Source organism: Microcaecilia unicolor, chromosome 12 (genome assembly GCF_901765095.1).
Source record: "Microcaecilia unicolor chromosome 12, aMicUni1.1, whole genome shotgun sequence".
In the NCBI taxonomy this organism is placed as follows: domain Eukaryota; kingdom Metazoa; phylum Chordata; class Amphibia; order Gymnophiona; family Siphonopidae; genus Microcaecilia; species Microcaecilia unicolor.
In genome coordinates this window covers 21,281,672-21,308,985 of record NC_044042.1, presented here as the reverse complement: position 1 = coordinate 21,308,985, position 27,314 = coordinate 21,281,672, and the positions used below count along the sequence as shown (strand labels likewise).

The following is a 27,314-nucleotide window of genomic DNA, read 5'->3' as shown; positions in this document are numbered from 1 at the left end:
AATAAATATATGGAATGTTGCTACTATTGAAGATTCTACATGGAATGTTGCCACTTTTTGAGATTCTGGAATGTTGCTATTAGAGATTCTAGATGGAATGTTGCTGAGTGGAGGAGTGGCCTAGTGGTTAGAGCACCAGTCTTGACACCCAGAGGTGGCCAGTTCAAATCCCACTACTGCTCCTTGTGATCTTGGGCAAGTCACTTAACCCTCCACTGCCTCAGATACAAACTTAGATTGTGAGCCCTCCTGGGACAGAGAAATATCCAGAGTACCTGAATGTAACTCACCTTGAGCTACTACTGAAAAAGGTGTGAGCAAAGTCCAAACAAAAAAATATATATATTTCTTTGAAGAAATCCTTTGGAAATTAATTGTCCCCTCCATCTAGGGCTATCTGTTGTTTCCTTTCAGGGCCACAACCACAGGACATGTTGTGAGCGAGTGATGGTGTGATGTTGTGAAAACTTACTGCTTCTTAATGCACAGAAGACGGAGATCTTGCTAATTGAAGGCGAGCTAACTCCTGGATTGTCTTAGGAATTTAAAGTTAGTGACATGTTGCTGTCTCCCCCAGGGGGCTTACATTTAAGCCACAGTATTCAGCACTGGTTCCTAATGCATTTTTACGACTTTATCTTGCCAGACATTTCAAACCGTTTTGGACTTTATACTTCTGTGATTAGCATTCGGACTCCTGTGGCTTTCTGCAGAATTGGTGAGGCATTTGTAGATAGTCCAGAAAAGTGATTGATTGCTAGACTGAGGATCGTGCCAGGTACTTGTGACCTGGATTGGCCACTGTTGGAAAGAGGATACTGGGCTTGATGAACCTTCGGTCTGTCCCAGTATGCTTATGTACTTAAATGGAAAAGTGTTTGACAGGCTACGGCAGATCTGCACAGGCTTCCTGTGAAGCAGAGTTTGCAGTTTTGAGAGGGAGAACTATGAACCAGCTAAACCACTGAGATCTAGCCAAGGGAAGTTATTGAATGTCCCTGCACAATCTGTGGTACAGTTGGAATGTTGGCAAATGTGTGCTTTTTCGGTGGCTGCACCACAGATGTGGAATGAGCTGTCCATTGTTTTTAAGACCCGAGAGCGGTCTTTTAACTTTCCAGAAAAGCTTGAAATCTTATTTATTTCCAGTAGTGTAAGTGGATTCCAATAGTTTAAATGTGCTACCTGTGCTTAGGGCTGTACTGCATAATATTGTAGGGTTTTAAAGGTTTTAATTGCTGAACTCTGTGTATCATATTGTATTGTTTAATTGCATTTTGAATATAGTAACATAGTAGATGATGACAGAAAAAGACCTGCACGGTCCATCCAGTCTGCCCAACAAGACAAACTCATATGTGCTACTTTTTGTGTATACCTTACCTTGATTTGTAACTGTCATTTTCAGGGCACAGACTGTACAAGTCTGCTCAGCACTATCCCCGCCTCCCAACCACCAGCCCCGCCTCCCACCACTGGCTCTGACACAGACCGTATAGGTCTGCCCAGCACTATCCCCGCCTCCCAACCACCAGCCCCGCCTCCCACCACCGGCTCTGGCACAGACCGTATAGGTCTGCCCAGCACTATCCCCACCTCCCAACCACCAGCCCCGCCTCCCACCACCGGCTCTAGCACAGACCGTATAAGTGTGCCCAGCACTATCCCCGCCTCCCAACCACCAGCCCCGCCTCCCACCACTGGCTCTGGCACAGACCGTATAGGTCTGCCCAGCACTATCCCCGCCTCCCAACCACCAGCCCCGCCTCCCACCACCAGCTCTGGCACAGACCATATAAGTCTGCCCAGCACTATCCCCACCTCCCAACCACCAGCCCCGCCTCCCACCACCGGCTCTGGCACAGACCGTATAAGTCTGCCCAGCACTATCCCCACCTCCCAACCACCAGCCCCGCCTCCCACCACCGGCTCTGGCACAGACCGTATAAGTCTGCCCAGCACTATCCCCGCCTCCCAACCACCAGCCCCGCCTCCCACCACCGGCTCTGGCACAGACCGTATAAGTCTGCCCAGCACTATCCCCGCCTCCCAACCACCAGTCCCGCCTCCCACCACCGGCTCTGGCACAGACCGTATAAGTCTGCCCAGCACTATCCCCGCCTCCCAACCACCAGCCCTGCCTCCCACCACTGGCTCTGGCACAGACCGTATAGGTCTGCCCAGCACTATCCCCGCCTCCCAACCACCAGCCCCGCCTCCCACCACCGGCTCTGGCACAGACCGTATAAGTCTGCCCAGCACTATCCCCGCCTCCCAACCACCAGTCCCGCCTCCCACCACCGGCTCTGGCACAGACCGTATAAGTCTGCCCAGCACTATCCCCACCTCCCAACCACCAGCCCTGCCTCCCACCACCGGCTCTGGCACAGACCGTATAAGTCTGCCCAGCACTATCCCCGCCTCCCAACCACCAGCCCCGCCTCCCACCACCGGCTCTGGCACAGACCGTATAAGTCTGCCCAGCACTATCCCCGCCTCCCAACCACCAGTCCCGCCTCCCACCACCGGCTCTGGCACAGACCGTATAAGTCTGCCCAGCACTATCCCCGCCTCCCAACCACCAGCCCTGCCTCCCACCACCGGCTCTGGCACAGACCGTATAAGTCTGCCCAGCACTATCCCCGCCTCCCAACCACCAGTCCCGCCTCCCACCACCGGCTCTGGCACAGACCGTATAAGTCTGCCCAGCACTATCCCCACCTCCCAACCACCAGCCCTGCCTCCCACCACCGGCTCTGGCACAGACCGTATAAGTCTGCCCAGCACTATCCCCGCCTCCCAACCACCAGCCCCGCCTCCCACCACCGGCTCTGGCACAGACCGTATAAGTCTGCCCAGCACTATGCAAATATAAATGGGTACTAATTACATATATATGTATAATTTCTTATCTCCACCTCTAACATTTAATAATATGTTTACTCCTATAGTTATAATTACCTGTAATGTAACAGCATCAGGGATTCTAGAGATGATGTAAACACTGTCCATAATTTTTCTATAAGTCAGTGTACATGTTCTAACTTGTTAAACTGTTATTAAGTCAATGGTACTTAATTTCCTTTTTTATTGTTATATCCAAATTAATAAAAATGATTGAACAAAAAAAAAAAAAAAAAGCTTGGCATTCTTCTGCTCCTGATGACAAAGACAAACTCCGCCTACTTGATGACATTACTGGAACAGAACAAACTTTATTAGCCGGCTGTATCGTCTACTCTTAAAAGATGCAAAAAAAAAACCCCACCAATCTTGCCACACATTACAAAATGGAATTGCACTTAACATCTTCATTGACCAGTGATTTGCTCTCAAAAATCCAAAACTGTTCACATCAAATTAGTTGAAATTTTGTATCTTTTACTGCTTAGTTTGAGCTAATATGGCAATGATCCCAATCTATTCACTAGTACCACTTCTTCCTCTGGGATTTTACAGAGGGCCTTAATCCACCTGCAAATATTACTCCCTACCTCCAAGGCCTCCAGTACTTTTTCCAAGAAAGAGACATGACAGAGCATGGCCCAATACCTTTTCAGTATCCCACGAGTTGCAGATCTCGTACCACCCTTCACTATCTTAAGACCACCTCCCATAAATGAATCCCACCTGATTCTTCCAGATTAGTTTAGGCAGCATGTTTTCTAGCTATAGTGCCAGTACTTTTTCCAGAATTTTTAAACCCAGGTTAAGCACTACTACTATTACTACTACTTATCATTTCTATAGCGCTACTAGACGTATGCAGCGCTGTACACTTGAACATGAAGAGACAGTCCCTGCGCGACAGAGCTTACAATCTAATTAGGACAGACAAACAGGACAAACAAAAGACAAGGGAATATTAAAGTGAGGATGATAAAATAAGGGTTCTGAACAAGTGAATAAGGGTTAGGAGTTAAAAGCAGCATCAAAAAGGTGGGCTTTTAGCTTAGATTTGAAGATGGTCAGAGATGGAGCTTGACGTACTGGCTATTCCAGGCATATGGTGCAGCAAGATAAAAGGAACAAAGTCTGGAGTTAGCGGTGGAGGAGAAGGGTGCAGATAAGAGAGATTTACCCAGTGAACGGAGTTCCCGGGGAGGAATGTAGGGAGAGGTGAGAGTGGAGAGGTACTGAGGAGCTGCAGAGTGAATGCACTTATAGGTCAATAAGAGGAGTTTGAACTGTATGTGGAAATGGATAGGAAGCCAGTGAAGTGACTTGAGGAGAGGGCTAATATGAGCATAACGACCCTGGCGGAATATTAGTCGTGCAGCAGAAGTTTGAACAGATTGAAGAGGAGAGAGATGGCTAAGTGGGAGACCTGTAAGAAGCAAGTTGCAATAGTCTAAGCAAGAGGTGATAAGAGTGTGGATGAGGGTTCTGGTAGTGTGCTCAGAAAGGAAAGGGTGAATTTTGCTGATATTATAGAGAAAGAAATGACAGGTTTTAGCAGTCTGTTGAATATGTGCAGAGAAGGAGAGGGAGGAGTCGAAGATGACCCCAAGGTTACGAGCTGCAAAGAAATTAGTCTATATGATACTTATTAATCACAAGATTTTCTCTCTTTGTGGATAGCTTTAACAATTTTTGCAAATTATTAGGCCTTTTTCTGTTAGCTGCAGCTTATTTCAGTGACCGTAGCTGAAATACTCATACATAGTTCACAGCTTTTCAGTAGATGATCAAGGTGAGTTATATTCGGGTACAGTTTGTATTTCCTTGTCCCTGGAGGGCTTACAGTCTAAGGCCTAAGGCAGTGGTGTGCTGTGGTCAGCGCTGTAAAGAATGCTGACCACCATGCACTGAATTTTGACCAGTAAGTTTATACTTGAGGCAATGGAGGGTTTTAAGCGACTTGGCTCAAGGTTATTTCACAAGAAATGTCAGTGGAATTTGAACCCTCATGGAGCATTCATGAGCCGGTGGTGGGAGGCGGGGCTGGTGGTTGGGAGGCAGGGATAGTGCTGGGCAGACTTATACGGTCTGTGCCAGAGCCGGTGGTGGGAGGCAGGGATAGTGCTGGGCAGACTTATACAGTCTGTGCCAGAGCCGGTGGCGGGAGGCGGGGCTGGTGGTTGGGAGGCGGGGATAGTGCTGGGCAGACTTATACAGTCTGTGCCAGAGCCGGTGGCAGGAGGCGGGGCTGGTGGTTGGGAGGCGGGGATAGTGCTGGGCAGACTTATACGGTCTGTGCCAGAGCCCGTGGTTGGGAGGTGGGGCTGGTGGTTCGGAGGCGGGGATAGTGCTGGGCAGACTTATATGGTCTGTGCCAGAGCCCGTGGTTGGGAGGCGGGGCTGGTGGTTGGGAGGTGAAGATAGTGTTGGGCAGACTTATATGGTCTGTGCCAGAGCCGGTGGCGGAGGGCAGGGCTGGTGGTTGGGAGGCGTGAATAATGCTGCTGGGCAGACTTATACAGTCTGTGCCCTGAAAAGGACAGGTACAAATCAAAGTAGGGTATACACAAAAAGTAGCACATATGAGTTATCTTGTTGGGCAGACTGGATGGACCGTGCATGTCTTTTTCTGCCGTCATCTACTATGTTACTATGTTACTTCTACCGCTATTACTAGGATCCTTCAGCCCCAGGAAATCTTCAATATTTTTTGAGCTTAATGAATTCAGGATAGCCTTCAGATTTCCTGAAAGTCCTGGGCTTTATTTTCCTAGAAAGTTTTGAGCAGAAGCTTGATGGAAAATTTTTATTTCTGGGTCCTGGAGTTTAGTCCTTTCTCGCCAAGACATGCTCTAAGGTGAGAATTTCACTAAGGGGGGTCTTTTACCAAGCGTGGTAAGCCCGGAACTACCGCCGGCCCAACGCGGCCACCGGCGGTAGTTCCGCTCCAAGTGCGTGCCATTTCCGGAGGGAAAAAGAAAACCCCAGGAAATGGCCTGCGCGGTGGTAACCTGCGATAACCTGGCATCGCCGTGCGCTGCACGGATACCGCTGGGTTACCGCGGGAGCCCTTGTTGCCACCTCAGTGGGTGGTCGTAAGGGATCCCTGCCGCATGGCCACACGGTAAGAGTTCTTTTACTGCATGGCCATGTGTGGGGGCTTTTTACCTGCTGCGGTAAAAAGGGCCCTGGTGCGTGGGAAAAACGGCCCCCACAGCTTGTTAATACGACCCCTAAATGCACCATTCCTCTTACCTCCTGGGCCTATTTCTAGCGTCTGGTTGTCTTTACGAGACTTTTAGTTTCTTTTTTTCCAGACAGTCTTCAAGCCTGCTAATCCCCATCAGTACGAGTCTATGTAAATACCTGCCTGTGCAGAAAGGATAATTACTTACCTATAGCTGTTGTTTTCTGAAGGTAATATTTTTATGGATTTATACAACCACCTCTTAGGGAGTTGCATGCTTAGGTTTTGCTGTCACTTCCAGTTAAAGTCAGAAAGGCACCTATGGTTGGAATAAGTAGTTGAATGAGAGTTGCTGGGCACTTTTAAATTAGAAAACAGAAGGCTTGGCAAGCTACTTTGGCCAACTTGCAAAGATTACACGATCCAACAGCATGAATCCATGAAATTACATTCAGAGTGCAATTATAGAGAACTAATTCTATTTTCTGAAGCTATGTTCTCCTTTTCTGTGCTATTCACTTGCATTTCTTTTTTTTTTTTTTTTGGAAATATTTTTATTAATGTATGGTGCCGTTAACATTGCAACTTGTACCATTTACAAGAACATAACACTGTCATGAAAACATTTGCATTTCTGTGTCCCTCTAAAATACTTGTAATCTGGCTCCTCCTTTTGGGGACCTGATGCCATTATTTATTTATTTATTATTACATTTATATCCCACATTTTCCCACTGATCGCAGGCTCAAAGTGGCTTACAAAGTCTGTAGTGCAAGCTACAGTCCAAGAAAAACAGTTATACAAATTGAGAATAAGATATAAAATAACAATTAAACATCAAAAGGCAAGTGATAATAGACAGGCAATTATTGTCTTTGGATCTGAATTTATATTAATAGTTAATACAAGTTAGGTTAAACCTGGGGAATAAGCCTTCTTAAACAATACAGATTTCAATAATTTTGGGAAATTTAGGTAGTTCTGAGTAGATTTTACTTGTTTGGGTAGAGCATTCCATAATTGAGTGCCCATATATGTAAAGTTGGTGGTGTAAATTGATTTGTACTTAAGGCCACTACAGTCTGGGTAGTGTAAGTTCAGATATGATCTTGAGGTACTGAATCTGTTCCTGGGTGGTAAGTCAATTAATTCGAGCATATATTCTGGGACTTCACCGAAGATTATCCTGTGAATTAGTGAGCATATTTTAAAGGTTACTCGTTCTCTAATGGGGAGCCAGTGCAGAATTTCTCTGAGTGGTTTTGCAGATTCAAATTTGGGTTTTCGAAAGATCAGTCTAGCCGCAGTATTTTGAGCTGTTTGTAATTTCTTTAGTAGCTGTTCCTTGCATCCTGCATATATAGCGTTGCAGATCTGACTTAAGACCATAGATTGTATCAGATTGCGGAAGACTAGAATACTAACTCAAATGCCGCATTGGTCCACCCAAAAGAAGGTGCACCTACGTATGCCAGGTCAATGGCAGGTGGAAGTGGACATGCCTAAATGCACCATAGTATTCTGGAAGATGCTAGTCATGCCAAGGACCCGCCCATTTTCCTCCCCTATGTACACCCCCTTCCCAGTTGCATACTAAACCATTTATGCTGAGCTTATAATATAGGGTACCAAACCTGATCCTGGAGGCACCCAAACCAGTCAGATTGTCAGGATATCCACCATGAATATTCATGAGATAGATTTGCATACAGTGGAGGCAGTGCATGCAGATCTCTCTCATGAATATTCATTATGGATATCCTGAAAACCTGACTGGCTGGGGTGCCTCCAGGACCAGGTTTGGGAACCACTGTTATAGCGTTTAGGGCAAGTGCACACGTAAGAGGTCATGTTTATGCTCAAAAAATATGTGTACATGCAGGCACGCTTTTTACAGAATTGCCTCATTGGTGAATAAAAGTTATTCGAAGAGTTGTTAAATCACAAGAGGATTGTGAAAAATTCAATGCGAAGAAATGCAAAGTGATGCACTTAGGGAGTAGAAATCCAAGGGAGACGTATGTGTTAGGCGGGGAGAGTCTGATAGGCACGGACGGGGAGAGGGATCTTGGGGTGATAGTATCTGAGGACCTGAAGGCGACGAAACAGTGCGACAAGGCGGTGGCCGTAGCTAGAAGATTGCTAGGCTGTATAGAGAGAGGAGTGACCAGCAGAAGAAAGAAGGTTTTAATGCCCCTGTATAAGACGTTGGTGAGGCCCCACCTGGAGTATTGTGTTCAGTTTTGGAGGCCGTATCTTGCTAAGGATGTAAAAAGAATTGAAGCGGTGCAAAGAAAAGCTACGAGGATGGTATGGGATTTGCGTTCCAAGACGTATGAAGAGAGACTTGCTGACCTGAACATGTATACCCTGGAGGAAAGGAGGAACAGGGGTGATATGATACAGACATTCAAATATTTGAAAGGTATTAATTTGCAAACTAATCTTTTCCGGAGATGGGAAGGCGGTAGAACGAGAGGACATGAAATGAGATTGAAGGGGGGCAGACTCAGGAAAGATGTCAGGAAGTATTTTTTCACGGAGAGGGTGGTGGACGCTTGGAATGCCCTCCCGCAGGAGGTGGTGGAGATGAAAATGGTAACGGAGTTCAAATATGCGTGGGATATGTATAAAGGAATCCTGTGCAGAAGGAATGGATCCTCAGAAGCTTAGCTGAAATTGGGTGGCGGAGCCGGTGGGAGGAAGAGGGGTTGGTGGTTGGGAGGCTAGGATAGGGGAGGGCAGACTTATATGGTCTGTACCAGAGCCGGTGATGGGAGGTGGGACTGGTGGTTGGGAGGCGGGAAATACTGCTGGGCAGACTTATACGGTCTGTGCCCTGAAAAGGACAGGTACAAATTCAAGGTAAGGTATACACATATGAGTTTGTCTTGGGCAGACTGGATGGACCATGCAGGTCTTTTTCTGCCGTCATCTACTATGTTACAATGTTACTATGTAAGAGGACCTTACGAGACTGGGAAACTGGGCATTCAAATGGCAGATGACGTTTAATGTGAGCAAGTGCAAAGTGATGTACAAGGGAAAGAGGAACCCGAACTATAGCTACGTAATAGAGGGTTCCACATTAGGAGTCACCGACCAAGAAAGGGATCTAGGTGTCGCCATTGATGATACATTGAAATCCTCTGCTCAGTGTGCAGCACAGTGGCTAATAAAACAAATAGAACGGAATGGAAAACAAAAGTGAGGATGTTATAATGCCTTTTTATTGCACCATGATGTGACCACACCTCAAATTCTTTGTGCAATTCTGGTCACCGCATCTCAAAAAAGATATAGTGGAATTTTAAAAAAGTACAGAGAAGGGCAATAAAAATGATAAAGGGGATGGGATGATTTCTCTATGAGGAAAGGCTAAAACGACTAGGGCTCTTCAGCATGGAGAAAAAACAGCTGAGGGGTGAAATTTGATAGAGGTCTATAAAATAATGAGTGGAGTGGAACGGGTATACGTGAATCGCTTGTTTACTTTTCCCAAAAATGCTAGTACTAGGGAGCACGCAATGAAGCTACAAAATAGTAAATTTTAAACAAATTGGAGAAAATATTTCTTCACTCAAAGTGTAATTAAACACTGGAATTCGTTGGCAGAAAATGTGGTAAAGGCAGTTAGCTTAGCGGGGTTTAAAAAAGATTTGGCTAACTTCCTAAAAGAAAAGTCCATAAGCCATTATTAAGATGGACTTGGGGAAAATCCACTGCTTATTTCTAGGATAAGCACCATAAAATGTACTGTACTGTTTTCAGCTCTTGCCAGGTATTTGTAACTTGGACTGGCCGCTGTAGGAAACAGGATGCTGGGCTTGATGGACCCACTAACAACTGCTCCAGGGACTTGCATACTGCTGTGATGGAGCTGGGTATGGCATTTGAGGCTGGCATACAGGCTGGAAAAAAAAGTTGTTAAAGTTGTTTTTTTTATGCTGGGAGGGGGAGTCAGGGGTGATCATCCCCGATTCCCTTCGGTGGTCAAGTGGTCATTTAGGGCACTTTTTTGTTCGTGAAAAAAAGGGTCCAATAAAAATTACCCAAATTCACGCTAAAAATGCCTTTCTTTTTTCGATTATCGGCCGAAGAAGCCCATCTCTCCTCGGCCGATAAACACACCCCAGTCCTGCCTTCAACACGCCCCCGTCAACTTTGCCCGTTTCCATGGCAGATTGCAGTTGAAGACGCCCAAAATCGGCTTTCGATTATACTGATTTGGGCGCCTTTGCGAGATCTCCCAATTTGGGTCGAAATCTGGGCGCCCATCACTTTCGAAAATAAGGCTGATTGTGTTCCTATAGGCCCTGCTGCAGATAACAGATTCTAATCTTTAGTATAAGACTCCTTTAGTTAGGTTTTAGAACATTTTTAAAGCTTTCTTCTTTTATCTCATTTGCTTTCTCTCATCCCTCCTTTGGTGCTTGAAGATTTAGCCAGGCCTTTTATGTTAAATTTGATTTCTTTGATTTCACTTCTTCTATTTTTTGTTTGTCAATATGGGCTAGAAAAAAGCTGCCAGTGCAAGCACGAATGCAGATACTCAGCATTGGTGTTTGCTTTGGATGGAGCCTGATCATGAACCTTATCAATGTAATCTGTATCTTCAGATGACAAAGAGAGTGTCTCATGGCCATGAAGAGCTGAGTGGTCTTCTGACAGATAACTCCTGAAAGAGAAGAAGGCAAATTTGGCCTGGCCTAAAGGGTAATATGAGAAGCATAGTCATCCAGTCCTGCTTGAGTTTAGGAGAGTCCTCACTAAGAGTAGAATTGGAGGATATACCAACAGAAGACCCTCTCCCAATCGAGGAGGATGCCATTGGAGGCTCGTCTACCTTGAGTCCCTTTCCAGGAACAAAACCAAGGGACTTTCTTAGTCTGAAGAGATGCACAAAGATCTGCTGAGGGTGTGCCCCGCTTGTGAAATTGAGCAGGCAAACACAGCAAAGGTGACACCAAAGATGATGGAAAAGCAAAACGTCCAACGGACGCTTGTGAAATTGTCGTGCCTATTACTCCAAAGTCCAGACACAACTCTTGTGGTTGACGTTCTTAGCTCAACTTCTTTTATGGGACTGCTTTTTCTCCCCAGCAGATGCATGGCTGTGAGTGTCATCATTGGCTTGAGTGGCTGTCCCAACACCAGCCTACAGAGATCCCTATCTTGCCCTGTCACTTGGCCTCTTATGGGTTAAAATCCAAGAGTCCTGTGAGCTGAGGACAGGTCCTTCTCTGCCTTTTGGCTAAGATTGAGAAGCGGAATAATAATATGGAGGAGGTTAACGCTCTGCCACCCAGTCACTTGGGACATCATGATGTTACATCGGTTACCAAAGCAGGAGGATTAAGTCTCTGTTTAAACAATAAATGTGTTGCTATGAAGGGCCCTGCTGTGCTTTCTTTTCACTGTCACAAAAGTGGGTGCTGCATTTTCATGCCCTCGGCACTTCAGGACATTCAGTCTTTTCCAGAAAGCATTTTATTTCGGGTTCGTAATTCTTGAGCGGGTGGGCGGTGCTCTTTTTGGCCTGCACAGAGCAACCTCTTTATGTTTTTAGCTGGTTTGTTTTAGTGTTTTCTAATTTCTCCTCTTAAGTGTTGCTTTGTAATCAGCATGAATAAATAATTTACATGTTTTTGGCATTGCGTGCTCTGGGGAGGGCTGTAATAAAATGCAGAAGACAAGCGGTCGTAGGTTGGCAGCTGTTTCTTTGAACTAATAAGTGTTTTCATTTCCACACAATTTGCTTTCCCCCTGGCTAATGAACGCTTGTAAATGCTTGCGAACCAACTCAGAATAATAGTTGAGTTAAGGGTGGTTTTTTAGGGGTTTTGTTTTTTGCAGATTTCGCCCTTAACAAAAGAAGCTGCCCAGAATAACATGCTCTCACTTAGGGGCCCTATTACCAAACGACGGTGAAAGGTGGCCTGCGGTGGTGTCGGCTCTTGGGATCACCGCATGCCGAGGTCACCATACAGGGCCGCCGAGAAGGGGGGGGCAGGGGGGATAAAATTCCCCGGGCCCAGGCCTCCAAGGGGGGCCCGGCGCCGCAGTCCCACCCGCCCTCCGTCATCGACCGTCTGCCACCAGGCCGGGCCCCCTGCATTGAAATCACAGCGCCTCTCACCTCCATGTGAAAGCGCTGCAGGCAGCAGCAGATTGCCTCCCTTCGGGCCTCTTTCCCTCCCTGTGTCCCGCCCTCGTCTGACGTTAGCTTCCGCGAGGGCGGAACACAGGGAGGGAAGGAGGCCCGAAGGGAGGCAATTTGCTGCTGCCTGCAGCACTTTTACACGGAGGTGAGAGGCGCTGTGATTTCAATGCAGGGGGCCCGGCCCGGTGGCGGACGGAAGGAGGCAGGTGGAGGGGGGAGCGGCTGCGGGGACAGGGCCCGGCCTTGCCCCGGGCCCAGCCCAGTCTCTCGGCAGCCCTGTCACAGTGGGTAAAAGTAGTTTTTCTAAAGGGGAAATAAATGGCTGTGCGGTAATTTAAAAATTGCCGCGTGGCCACTTACTGCCGGAGCCCTTACCGCTCCCCTATTTGTGAGGTAGTGAGGGCTCCGGCAGTAATCAGACAGCATACGGCGTGTTGAGTGAAGAAATATTTTCTCTGATTTGTTTTAAATTTACTACCTAGCAGCTTCATTGCATGCCCCCTAGTCCTAGTATTTTTGGAAATAACAAGCAATTCACGTCTACCCATTCCACTCCACTCAGTATTTTATAGACCTCTATCACATCTCCCCTCAGCCATCTTTTCTCCAAGCTGAAGAGCACAAGCTGTTTCAGCCTTTCCTCATAGGGAAGTCGTCCCATCCCCCTTATTATTTTTGTCATCCTTCTCTGTACCTTTTCTAATTCCACTATATCAGACTACACATCCATGAGGGTCATGTATGTATAAAGCGTGTCATGTATGCGAGCACTGTCCATCATGTGTCCCAACTGAAAAAAGGTTGAGAACCACTGTACTACATGCAACAAAGCTGAGTGCTACCGATAGATCTTTTTTTGTTGTTGTTGTTACATTTGTACCCTGCGCTTTCCCACTCATGGCAGGCTCAATGTGGCTTACGTGGGGACAGTGGAGGGTTAAGTGACTTGCCCAGAGTCACAAGGAGCTGCCTGTGCCTGAAGTGGGAATCAAACTCAGTTCCTCAGGACCAAAGTCCACCACCCTAACTACTAGGCCACTTATCCAGTGAAACTATACAGGACTCTTTTTCTGATGTCTTTTTAAACAGATGTTTTTATACTTCCTTTCTCTAAATGAAAATCATTCCATTCAATTTTCATTGGAAAACATATTTGCACAATACAAACAGCTGCACAAAAGGCCAACCAAACAACCTGTTGACTCAAAACAAGTTGTCTTTTACATGCAATGAGTTCTTTTGCACTTGTATTTGAGCAGAATAACGTTTTGCTTCGGCCACTGAAAATAAGAAGTTGATAAGGTCAATATGCAGATGCTGGATATCTGGTTAAAGATAACCAGAAAAGTTATTTGATTGCCTTAATCCAGGTACTCATGAAGATATCTGGTTAAATCTGGTCTTTTGAAAATACACTGGATACAAAACAGATAGACAGGTTTTTTTTCTACCAGTCAATGAGCGCAGTGGTAGACATGAATCGCTTGTTTACTCTTTCTAAAAATACTAGGACTAGGGGGCACGCAATGAAACTACAAAGTAGTAAATTTAAAACAAATCGGAGAAAATATTTCTTCACTCGACGTGTAATTAAACTCTGGAATTCGTTGCCAGAGAATGTGGTAAAAGGAGTTAGCTTAGCGGGGTTTTAAAAAGGTTTGACTAGCTTCCTAAAAGAAAAGTCCATAAGCCTTTATTAAAATGGACTTGGGGAAAATCCACTGCTTATTTCTAGGATAAGCATCATAAAATGTATTGTACTGTTATGGGATCTTGCCAGGTACTTGTGACCTGGATTGGCCACTGTTGGAAACAGGATACTGGGCTTGATAGTCCATCGGTCTGTCCCAGTATGGCAACGCTTATGTTCTTATGTGAGACAAGTTTTCAGACTTACAGACCCTTTTACTAAACTGCGTTAGATGCATGCACTAAGAGCGTACATATCAGAGATGGAGAGTGGAATGGAAGCTCTGTTCACTAGCACACTGACAGTGTGCGCTAACCGAGTAACGCCGACAACGCAGGAGCTCTTAGCGCCTCATAAATAGGAGACATTAAGTGCTGTTGTATTCATTTTTTTTTAATGGCTTCGTGTGAATGCTAACAGTAGCTCATGGCCATATAGTCAACAAATAGAAAAAGCCTCTTTTGATGGCCATGCTAAAAATAGGCTTAGTACACGGGGAAAATCCTGTGTAAGGACGCATTAAGTCTATTTCTTGGAGCAGCTTAGTAAAAGGGCCCCTTAAAGATTTATTTTGTTAACTCTCCAAGTTAACAGGCTAACGGGTCCTATTTACTAAACAGTGCTAGAGGCACGTTAGCGGTTTTAGCACGCGCTAACCGGGTAGATGCCCATAATATTCCTATGGGCGTCTACATCATTGGAGCTGACTCTGTGGGTGCTTGAGCATCCCCAATATTGAGAAAATTCCTTGTATGTGTCCAGGGAGGGGTTATTTTCATTGGGCTTAGCACCCCCAATAATTTTGAAAAGTTGGCTCCTATGGTCTACATGGTTAGCGCACTCTAATTTTTAGCACACGCTAAAAACACTCGTTCACCTTAGTAAACAGGGCCTTTACTCTTTTGAATATTGAGCCATGTGGAAATAATTTCAGATGACCTTCCCCTCCCCCCCTCCCCCCCCCCCCCCCCCCATTGTCAGTGATGTTTTATTTCTATCATTCACTTTATAACTATAATTCTATCATAACTGTTTAATCAATAAGAAATTACTGTTCTGCTTTCCTAAGAAACCATGGCATGTGGAAGGTAACCTGCACTTCATGGCAAGTACTGCCCTAGTAACCCTACTGGGCCAACTGGATGGGACCATATCGGTCTTTATCTGCCACCAGCCACTATGTTACTCTGTAACAAGCCTAATTTCAAAGAGCCACATTCAAATATTGTCTTCATGCGTTTTGGTGGAAAAGTCACCCCGAAAGGATCCCGAAGAGCCGCTTGTGATTTCTAAGTCACAGAATGAGCAGTGAGTGGCCTGTGCTGTATTAATTTGGTTCAACATTGGATCCAGTATTTAAAAGAACCAGCTTTGGCTGGTAGAAAGTTGGATCATCTGGTTGAAAATTAGTGCGCTACAGGAAACGAAAAGCGTATCACGCAGACGCACAGCACCACGAGAGTGTACGGCTCGATATTCAAAATGATTTAAACAGGCAGGAGAGGCTGCTGGCCAGTTAAATCACTTGTGCGGGGGGGGGGGGCTATCCGCTGATATTCACTGACACTTTATTGGTTAGTGGTGTTGAATAGTACGGCCCAAACCTGCTCCCGCATTGGTCCACCCAAAAGTGCATCGCTGTGCATTACTGATTGATTTGGAAATCGTGTGACCTCTGATGCTGGCATTCTAGCTGAAACCCGGCTGTGTTGGGTCTTTTCTACCGCAAAGAATCCTGGCGATATCTCCTGGTTGATTCTTTTTCCTCAGGGCCATCTCTGTGAGCCTCTGTGTTCATGTGTGCAGAGGTTTCTTCCTGCGTTTTTTTTTTTGTTTGTTTGTTTGTAGAAGTCGTCATAGTTCACTACACCGAGGATTTCAACAGCACAGTTTTAATCTACACATTGAGTTCAAAATTAGGAATCTGATTTCATTTTCTCAAAATAATTTATAACTTCGATTTATATTGTTAGGTGTCTAAAGTTGGTATGTACAGCAAAAAGCTCCATGTTGTTTTTTTTTTTAAAGGCAAAAATTCAAAATGTTCCTCGTTTCTTGCAGATGTCGATGAATGCAGCATGAATCGGGGAGGCTGCAAGTACGGCTGTGTCAACACGCCAGGAAGCTATGAATGTACCTGTCCTGCCAGTTACAAGCTGCACTGGAACAAGAAAGATTGCATAGGTGCGTAAGGCCATGCAACACTGCCATCTAGTGAGCAAAGAGCTCATATTAACCCAGTAACAGCTCGGTGGTCAGGGCTGAGGAAACTTTTTCAGCCCAAGATTCGGCCACAGCAGTCAATGTTTGTTTCAAACCAGTGGCTTAGCTACATGGGGCCACGGGGGCCTGGGCCCCCGTAGATTTGGCCCTGAACCCCCCTGCCAACGACCCTCTCGACCCCCCCCCCCCTCCTGCCGCCAACCCTCCCCTGCCATCATCGTCGCCTACCTTTGCTGGTGGGGGACCCTAACCCCCGCCAGCCGAGGTCCTCTTCTTCCGGCGCAAGGCTTCGTTCTGTTTCTGTGAGTCTGACGTCGCAGGACATCAGATTCACAGAAACAAAACTAAGCCTTGCAGATCAGCCAGCGGCCACGTTGCTGGCTGATCTGCAAGGCTTCGTTCTGAAACAGAACGAAGCCTTGCGCCAGAAGAAGAGGATCTCGGCTGGCGGGGGTTGGGGTCCCCCGCCAGCAAAGGTAGGCAACAGCGGCAGCGGGGGAGGGTTGGCAGCTGGAGGGGGGTCGAGAGGGTCGTCAGCGGGGGGGGTCAAAGTTGTTGGTGGTGGGGGGGGGGGGCTAAAATGTGCCCCCTCACCTCGGGCTCTGGACACCCTTCCCGCCAAAGTCTGGCTACGCCCCTGTTTCAAACACTGCTGGTCACCGCAGTTAAGGTGTATCTGGATGTTCAAGACCAATGTACATGGCACTCCAAAATGGGCACAGCGTATATCAAGTAGCACTATAGAAACGATGAGTAGTGGTAGCAGTTTGTAGAATAGGTGGTAGAACTAGAGGACATGTTTCATTAGTATTATGCTGACGTTCAGGTGAATATTTCGAAAGAGAAGGTCGCCCATTTCCGACACAAATCGGGAGATGGGCGTCCTTCTCGCAAGGTCACCCAAATTGCCATAATCGAAAGCTGATTTTGGGCGCCCTCAACTGCTTTCCGTCACGGGGACGACCAAAGTTCACGGGGGCATGTCGGCAGTGTAGCGAAGGCGGGACTGGGGCATGCTTAGGAGATGGGCGTCCTCGGCCGATAATGGAAAAAAGAAGGGCGATCCTGACGAACACTTGGCCGACTTTACTTGGTCCATTTTTTTTCACGACCAAGCATCAAAAAGGTGCCCGAACTGACCAGATGACCACCGGAGGTAATCGGGCATGACCTCCCCTTACTCCCCCAGTGGTCACTAACCCCCTCCCACCCTCAAAAAAATTCTTTAAAAATACTTTTTTGCCAGCCTCAAATGCCATACTCAGGTCCATCGCAGCAGTATGCAAATACCTGGAGCAGTTGTAGTGGGTGCAGTATACTTCAGGCAGGTGGACCCAGGTCCATCCCCCCCACCTGTTACACTTGTGGTGGTAAATGTGAGCCCTCCAAAACACACCACAAACCCACTGTACCCACATGTAGGTGCCACCCTTCATCCATAAGGGCTATGGTAGTGGTGTACAGTTGTGGGTTTGGGTTTTTGGGGGGGGGGGCTCAGCACCCAAGGTAAGGGAGCTATGCACCTGGGACCTTTTTCTGAAGTCCACTGCAGTGCCCCCTATGGTGCCCGGTTGGTATCCTGGCATGTGAGAAGGACCAGTGCACTATGAATGCTGGCTCCTCCCACGACCAAATGGCTTGGATTTGGTCGTTTTTGAGATGGGCGTCCTCAGTTTCCATTATCGCCGAAAAAAAACAACCTAAGGACGACCATCTCTAAGGTCGACCTAAATTTCATGATTTGGGCGTCCCCAACCGTATTATCGAAACGAAAGATGGACGCCCATCTTGTTTCGATAATACGGGTTGCCCCGCCCCTTTACGGGGCCGTCCTGCAAGGACACCCTCATGAAAACCTGGGTGCCCCGTTCGATTATGCCCCTCATTGTATTATATCTCTGTTATTTGAATTTCAGTGCTGTTAAAGGTGTATGGTTTTGATCCTGTTTCATGTAGTCCTGTTATTAGGTTTCAATTTGCTGTTTTCAAGTTTTCCTCATTCACTGTATTTATGTTTAGACTTGGTCATTTTTGCTATTGTTTTGCCGTTAACAAGATTGTAAGTTTGATGTTAGGTGGGTTAATAAATCCCAATAAATGAATAAACAATAAATAAACTATGCCAATATTCTATAAAAGCATCTTGGCGCACAGATGCGGGTATAAAATTGGCGCCCAGCACTTGGCATCTGCGTATCTAAATGGAGGCACCAAGCTGGAGAATTGCCTCGCATATAAAAGCAGTTTCATTCATCATAGTTCATTCCTGTTTCACAAGTGTGTGTTCATTTTCCTTAGAGCTTGTAAAGTGCCTGCCAAACTCTGCACCTCATCGGGCCACACTCACCTGCAACAAAAACGGGAAGAAGGACAGTTGTTCACTCACCTGCACGTCAAAGGCCCGCTTCCTACCAGGTAACGACTCTGGGACTAGAGGTCAAGAATGACCAGCGTACAGCTTTACAGAGTTCATTGACGCTAATAAACTTGAAACCGTATTAGTTATGGGGGAATTTTCAAAGGGTTTCATGGTATCACAGATATTTTACCTGTTGAAAAACTGCTTTAAAAATTGCCCTTCTGTCTCTGTGGGGGAAAAGGGGCAGGGGGGCAGGGGGGCTAGGCAGGCCAGCTGAACTGTGTGCACAGATTTAATTATGTAATCTTAGCATGTTCTTTATGCAATACACGTTGAACTTGCAGAGTATGTGGGATAAAATATCCTCACGACCCTGGGAGCCAGAGAATTTTCCAAAGAGAAAAGCCGTAGGGAATTTCCCTTTGAAAATCATCTTGCAAGCCTGTGGGTACAGAGCATTCATGCCCTACATGCTACCCCTGGTCATTAAATATTACCCTTTCTTTAGGAATGCACATTTGTGGGTGAATTCTATATATGGCGCTGAAAAAAGTGCTATTCTATAAGCCGCACTTAAAAGTTAGGCGTGATTTATAGAATAGTATTTATGCCTGGGAATTGCACCTAACTTTAAGCACTGACGTTTTGTACCAACTGAAATGTGGTGTAAATGGCCGCTCCTTATTCTATAACAATTTGCGTAAATGCTAGGAACGCCCCCGTTCCACCCGTGACCCTCCCATTTCCACACTCCCTTTTTCAGATCGCATGTACATTTTAGGTGCGGATCTTGTGACTATATTTACATGTGTAAATTCCAATTAAATCTAATTAGTACCAATAGTTGTTTAAAAAAACCCATTTATTGGCACTAATTAGCTCATTAGTTACTTAAATTGTGTACTCAAATTGGGTGCGTGCCCAAATTTGCATGCTGAATTTTTGGTGACTTTTATAAAATTGGGAGGTTGAAAATGTTATATGCATAAATAACACAGGCTAAATTGCATTTGTGCACATAAATACTCTAAATTAATTGCACATAAAGTTGATTTATCTGCATTTTAAAAAATTTACATACTCCAATCAAAAAAATATCCAACATCATATGAAAAATCAAAAAAATCAAGAACTTTTGCTGAACACACCTCTATCTCCCTTTGTGTTTTCTGATGCAAGTTATGGAGCACATCCTTACGCGGGTCAGTCCCATGTGCTAAGGTCACTTTTACCGCAGAGGTAAAATAGACGATTTTTCTATTTCCACTATTAATGGCCGCACGCTAATTATCCCATTAGTGCCTGGCCATTAGCACAGTACCCATGTCTGTTTTATCATTCCCATTAGATTGTAATTCTGTCAAGCAGAGACTGTCTCTTACAGCACTGCGTATGTCTAGTAGCACTGTAGTAGTAGTAGTAGTAATCTTTGGGATTCCAGAATCTTGTTACTCTTTGGGATTCCGGAATCTTGCTACTCTTTGTCCTTATCCCTGTTTGTCCTGATTAGATTGTAGCTCTGTAGAGCAGGGACTGTCTCTTCATGTTCAAGTGTACAGCGCTGCGTACATCTTAGTGGCGCTATAGAAATAATAAGCAGTAGTAGTGGTGAGCCCCTACTGCCACAGCTCACGCACTAACCACACGCTAATTGGTTAGCATGCGGCAATGTAGCTGTGCTAACCGATTGGTGCAGAACACGCACACTCTCTGGCCCCAGTCCTGCCCCCAGCACTGAAAAATAAATGTTATTTTTTAGCACATGGGTAGCGCGTGCTGATCTAAAAATGACCGCGGGACGCCTGAGCACCAATTTTTGCGGTGGTAAAAATACATTAGTGCTTGCAGCAGCCTAGTGAAAGGACCCCTACCTCCCTAGGGATTGTACTTTCATCCCAATTTTAATTTTCTGTTTGGATAGTCTGGACTGTTCAATTACAATACTCTCTTTTTCTTATACGTATCTGCTTTGTCTGTTTTATATGCTCCTTACATACGTGAGGGAAAGGGAATGGGATTTGAGATATCGCCTTTCTGTGATTACAATCAAAGAGGTTTACACATTTTGCACCTGGGGCAATGGGGGGGTTAAGTGACTTGCTCAGCGTCATAAGGAGCTGCAGTGGGAATCGAACCCAGTTCCCCTGGTTCTCAGGTCACTGCATTAACCATTAGGCTCCTCCTCCACTTCAATTATGTTCCTGTACAGAATACTAGGATTTACATACGTAAGTATACACTTCCCCACAAAAGCCTTCTGAAACCTAGTGTAAATGCTGGCTTGCAACCAACTAATTAACATCGCCCCTAATTTCAGGGACACCCCTGACTCATCCATGCCCCTCCCACGGCCCTCTTCAGTTACTTGTTATAAAATTTAGGCACACACTTTATAGAACAGGACACAGGGTAGATCTGTGCGTACGCCCAAATGACTGCTAATTAAAGCCAATTATTCATTGTTAACAGCTCATGGACTAATTAGTTTATTCGCAGATCTGGGATGCATGTCCAAATTTGGGTGACCTATATCGAATCCAGGGGATAGTGTCTAAAGAAGGAGAATGTCAGTCATAACTGCCAGTTGAGAATCATTTTTTATTTTTATTTTTTAACAGAATCCGAAAACAGCTATACAGTGAGCTGTGGGACTCCAGTACTGAAGCAAGGTATCCCCCAGAGACAGAGCAATAACACACATCACTGCATTGGTAAGTGTCATCTCCCACTAATCATTTGTCCCAGGGGCGGACTGACAGTGAACTGGGCCCCCGGGCAGAAAGCGTCATTGTACCCCCCCAGGCCCCCCACTTCTGCCCGCACCTTTGCTTCCAGCACCCCCTCCCTCACTACAGCCCCCCAAGCCTACCTTGAAGAGACCTGGTGGTCTAATGGCCTCTTCGGAGGCAGGAAGGAACCCCACTCTACCCAGCACCACTTCTTAATGGCTGCCAAGACTTCCTGAGGCACTTTCGTGAGACTGCCGCAGGAGGTCTCGGCAGCCATTTTGAAGATGCAGCAGGCAGGAAAGAGCGGGGTTCTTTCCTGCCCCCAAAGAGGCCACTGGACCACCAGGGCCCTTCAAGGTAGACCTGGGGAGGGCCCACTGAGGCTTGAGGGGCTGTAGTGTGCATTGGGGGGAGAGAGGCACTGGGCCCCCCCCCCCCCCCCAGAGCCTCTGGGCCCTTGGGCACTGGCCAGTTGCACATATGGGCAATCCGCCCCTGATTTCTCCATAGCCAAATTCCTTCCCTCTGTGCTATCCAGGGCCGCTGAGAGGGGGGGACAGGGGGGACAAAAGTCCCTGGGCTCGGGCCTCCTGAGAGGGCCCGGCACCACCACAGTTCGGGCCCGCCCACGTCTGTCGCTCCCGGAAGTAACTTGGAACTAACCTTAAACGCCTCCTTTCACCACCTTCGCGGCAAGCAGCAACAGGGTAGGCCACTCCTTCCTTCCCTGTCCCGCCCTCGCCTGACGTAACATCCGCGAGGGCGGGGCACAGAAGGAAGGAGAGGTCTGCCCTGCTGCTGCTTGCTGCGAAGGTGGTGAAAGGAGGCGTTTAAGGTTAGTTCAGGGCCCTGCCCGGTAGTGGGTGGAGGGGGGGCCCGGCGACCTCGGGTGCGGGGGCCCGGCGGCGACGACGATGACTTTGGGTGGGGTGGGGGGCGGCTCTCGGCGGCCCTGTGCTATACAGCTTTTAGAAATCCACCGCTCACTGATGGTGTTTTAGCATGTACCTTTTCTTTTAGAGACTGCTGCTCCTCCAATCAAACAGAAAGCTTCCTTTAAGATTAAGGATGCCAAATGCCACCTGCACCCTCATACGAAAGGAAAGCAGGATGATACATCAAAACATGCCACTTCGGGTAAAGAGTTTCCTTTGTGCTCTCTTACATTTTTATCTGTCATTTTTCTCTTTCGTGTCTTTCCTTCTATTCTCAGTGCCCTGGTACCTTCCATTTCTAGTGCTCCCTTTGATTTTTTTATTTTCCCTATCTGACCACCTTGTGAAACTTTATGTATTGCCTTTATTTCGTCCCTCTCTTTCTTCCTCTGAGCCACATCACAAAGACAGTGGGTGAATTCTTGGAATTGAAATCAGTAAAGAGATGAGGTCATCTAGCATTCATGTAGCAGATAATTCTTCAAGATCTCTGACTGAATTCTGGAAAACTTAAGAGAATAACTCTGTACACATCATCTAGGTGGGGAAATGGACGGTAAATCTGCACTTTTAAAACTATCCAAGTATTTTATTAAAGGCTTGGCAGGTGTTGAGCCTTTTATAAAATACATGTGAGTCCTTTTTTTTTTCTAGGAGAAAAGTCAGTGATGCATACAGTAGAAACCGAAGCTTCTCCCCCTCCCCCAAGCCTAGGCCCTCCTCAGACCTACCTTAAAAGCCCTAGCGTTACATTGGCCACCCTCCAATCTTCCAGTACCACGTTCGATTTTAAGGATAGGTTACATATTATTAACAATAGCTCCGCAACGCAGTCTTTTTTTCGAAGTCCCTCTTAGCCTTCCTTATCAGCGCTTTGCATTTAACTTGACATTCCTTATGCTGTTTCTTATTATTTTCAGTCGGTTCCTTCTTCCATTTTCTGAAGGATTTTCTTTTAGCTCTAATAGCTTCCTTCACCTCACTTTGTAACCACGCCGGCTGTCACTTGGTCTTCCGTCCTCCTTTTTTAATACTCGGACTATATTTGGCCTGGGCTTCCAGGATGGTGTTTTTGAACAGCATCCACGCCTGATGTAAATTTTTGACCCTCACAGTCGCTCCTCTAAGTTTTTTTTTCACCGTTTTTCTCATTTTATCGTGGTCTCCTTTTTTAAAGTTAAACGCTAACGTATTTGATTTCCTATGTATACTTACTTCAAAGCTATTATCATATCCGATCACTGTTATCAAGCGGCCCCAGCACCATTACCTCCCGCACCAGATCATGCGCTCCACTAAGGACTAGGTCTAGAATTTTTCCTTCTCTCGTTGGCTCCTGTACCAGCTGCTCCATAAAGCTGTCCTTGATTTCATCAAGGAAGTTTACCTCCCTAGCGTGCCCCGATGTTACATTTACCCAGTCAATATCAGGGTAATTGAAATCACCCATTATTATTGTGTTGCCCAGTTTGTTTGCGCCCCTAATTTCCTTTAACATTTCTGCATCTGTCTGTTCATCCTGGCCAGGCAGACAGTAGTGCACTCCTATCACTATCCTTTTTTTTTTTTGTTACATTTGTACCCCGCGCTTTCCCATTCATGGCAGGCTCTATGCGGCAGGCAATGGAGGGTTAAGTGACTTGCCCAGAGTCACAAGGAGCTGCCTGTGCCTGAAGTGGGAATCAAACTCAGTTCCTCAGGACCAAAGTCCACCACCCTAACCACTAGGCCACTCCTCCACTGTTGCTACTATCTGAGATTCTACATGGAATGTTGCTATTCCAACATTCCATGTAGAAGTCAGCCCTTGCAGATCACCAATGTGGCTGCGCAGGCTTCTGTTTCTGTGAGTCTGACGTCCTACTCAGACTCACAGAAACAGAAGCCTGCACAGCCTTCTACATGGAATGTTACTAGTGGAATAGCAACATTCCATGTAGAATCTCCAATAGTATCTATTTTATTTTTGTTACATTTGTATCCTGCACTTTCCCACTCATGGCAGGCTCAATGCAGCTTACATGGGGCAATGGAGGGTTAAGTGACTTGCCCAGAGTCACAAGGAGCTGCCTGTGCCTGAAGTGGGAATCGAACTCTCAGTTCCTCGGTTCCCCAGGACCAAAGTCCACCACCCTAACCACTAGGCCACTCCTCCCCTTTCCCCTTTACACATGGAATTTCAATCCACAGTCATTCCAAGAAGTGTTTTGTTTCCTGTTAAATTTTAATAAATAAATAGAATCCTCCACCCTTAAGCTGTGATTGGGTAAACCTCTGATCCTAGCTTATTATCAAAATATTATGTATTGAAAAATACATTCAAACAAAGTAGGCCAGAACAAACACATTACAATAAATAGAATGAAGAAAACAATAGCAATTAATAAGTAATAAATCACACAAATAAGAAAATATCTGCAAGATAACGGAGGGATTGTTTAGAAAATGATTGAGAATAAAGGATTCTAAGCTCCAAATGTAAGACCTAGAAAGAAACATCAGTTATCATGGGTCCTGTCTGCTGAGTGGATTGTTACTGCTTTGTTCTTCTCTTTTAAAGGTGGCTTGGTTCCGTGCACGGACTGCCAGGTGACGTTTGTGAACCTGAAGTGCGATTCATCCAAGAAAGGAAAAGGCCGACGAGCCCGAAATTCTCAGATTAAGGAAGTGACACGCATCACATTAGAATTCGAGGCAGAAGTAAAACCTGAGGAAATCACAAGTAAGGACTGCGGTGGCAAAAAGCTGTGATAACGCTGTGGGAGAGAAAAAAACCTGGTAGCTTCATATCCTCCATGCAGAGTGATTTAACAGCATCATTTCAATTGCAGCTTTACCCACGAAGCCTAGCTTTGTTAGAATTTACTTATAAGTAAATGATGGTGAATGTTAACCTCCCCCCCACCCCCCCACTTAGTGAGTCTCAGTGCGTATTTCCTAGTAAAAAAAGGTGCCGGTACTCAAATGCTAGGCCACTCTTCAGGGGTGGGGGTAATCACTGAGGGACCCATCCCACAATAGCCAAGCCCCCTGCAACCGGTCACAGAATGTATGACAAGGCAGAATTGGTGTGTAGAGCCTCAGCTCTTTCATTAAAACTTGGGGTCCATGGGTCAGTTTTAGCAGATAACGGAAAAGGTGCCGGTACTCAGTACCCCCAAGTACCCCCTCAAAAAAAGCCCTGGTAAGTCTCTCCAGGAACTCCAGTCTTCCCAGTGCACTTCCTCTCACTCCTCTCGTCCCCACTGTCCTTGCTCTGCCACCATTTGGAAATGATCAGAAATGCATAGGAATATGGCACAAGATCACAAGAGCAGTTGAAAAGAAAATCTGTAAAGTTCTGAAATTCTGATGTGGGGGGGGTCGCACTGATTTTTTTTTTTTTTAGGTTGAAAGATATGTCTCATCTTAGTAAGGCATCTGTTTTATTTCTCTCCAGCCAGTGTGGTACCTTTCTATCTGCAGAATTGCTCCAAAAACTTGTCAGAAGCTGCAAAGGGGTGGGCTCAAGGGCGGAGCATGGGAGGGGCATGGGCGTGTCTACACCTTACGCATGTAACTTATAGAATGACTGTGTTACACTTATATCATGGACCACTTAGGCATGAACAGTTTTGCCTGCCATTGACCTGGTATAACTGTTGACACATAACTTTAGGCAGATCCATGCCGACTTAAACTAATACTCTGTAGCAGCGTCTTGGCACACAAATGCCGTTCTACAATTGCCCCCATGGAATTCATCTAGATCCGGTCCAGTTTGCCATGGAACTGGAATACATTTCTGCTAACAGAGCACCTCTTAGCTTTGTAGTTTGACATCCAGGGTTCTGATGAAATCTATCAGGAGTCCAATTAATATTTTGATAGTGTTTAAGCTGGAGACGGAGGGCCTTGTTTTCTTCTATAACGTAGCTCTTTCCTCAGTACTTAGTACAAACTGGCAGCGGCGTAACGAGGGTGGGCAGCGGGGGCAGTCCGCCCCAGGTGCACACTGCAGGAGGGATGCAAGGATCAGCCACGTGGCTGTCGGCTCCGCCGGTTCCCTGCTCCCTCTGATGTTACTTCCTGTTCTGTGGTAGAAGGAGCAGGGAACCGGCGGACCCGACAGCCGCTTGGCTGCTCCCAGCACTCCAGGAGGTAAGAGCAATGCACCCGGGGGGGGGGGGGGGGGGATTGGAGGTGATGGGGAGGGAGGCTGCACCAGGGGGGGGTGTGCAGCGGCGATCCGTCCCAGGTGGCAGCCGACTAAGGAACACTGCAAACTGGTGATTCCCTCTCATCAGCTATTCTACTGTCTGACCTTCATAACACCCCCCCCCCTAACTCTTCTCCCCTATGTTTCTTCCAAAGAGTTAAATTCTCACATTTTTCCTGCTGTGTGACACCTCCCTGGTGGGCCCATGCTCAGAACTTCGGTGCTATATTTGGAACAGAGCCCAACTGCGGAAGCAGCACAGAAAAATAGCTCCCTTATGCTCAACTGTAAAAAGTTGCAAATGACCAAAAGCAAGGGGGAGGAATATGCCAGGTGCATGCACACAACAGTTTAGCGGCAAGCATAGGGTTACCATTTTTGGTCCTCATAAAAAGAGGTCACTTGCCCCGCCCCATTTCACGCCCTCGCCCCGCCCCTTTCACGCCATCGCCCGCTCCTTTCACGCTATCGCCCCGCCCCCGGTCGTCCCCTCTTCCCCCCATCACCTTCCCTCCCCCCTGTCACCGCCCCTCCCCTTACGCTACTATCCCTGGTGGTCTAGAGGTACCTCTTCGCTCAGGGCAGGAAAGAAAGAGTCCCCCTCTTTCCTGCCCGGAGCGCTGCTGCTAGCTGCCCTGCTGCATCCTGTGTGAGTCCGGCTCTCGGTGTTTCAAAATGGCCGCCGAGAGTTGACGCAGCCTCGTGAGACTGCAACTCTCAGCGGCCATTTTGACACGCCGAGAACTAGACTCACATAGGATGCAGCTAGCAGCAGCGCTCCAGGCAGGAAAGAGGGGGCTCTTTCTTTCCTGCCCCGAAGAGCGAAGAGGTACCTCTAGACCACCAGGGATAGTAACGTAAGGGGAGGGGAAGGGAGCCCCGCGCCCGCCTCCGCTCCTGCCCCCGCCAGCCAGCCCATTTGTCCAGA

The 27,314-nt window shown here is 46.7% G+C and overlaps 1 protein-coding gene across 5 annotated transcripts in view; it reads left to right on the top strand.

The window, feature by feature from the left end:
- Window positions 1–27,314, top strand: part of SCUBE3 (signal peptide, CUB domain and EGF like domain containing 3) — a 297,033-nt gene that overhangs the window by 250,493 nt on the left and 19,226 nt on the right. For all 5 annotated transcript variants that reach the window (XM_030221603.1, XM_030221600.1, XM_030221602.1 and 2 more), the window contains 5 exons: window positions 16,004–16,126; window positions 18,464–18,580; window positions 21,143–21,235; window positions 22,274–22,390; window positions 24,749–24,910. In XM_030221603.1, coding sequence (XP_030077463.1) covers window positions 16,004–16,126; window positions 18,464–18,580; window positions 21,143–21,235; window positions 22,274–22,390; window positions 24,749–24,910 — 612 coding nt within the window. The remainder of the gene's footprint in view (window positions 1–16,003; window positions 16,127–18,463; window positions 18,581–21,142; window positions 21,236–22,273; window positions 22,391–24,748; window positions 24,911–27,314) is intronic.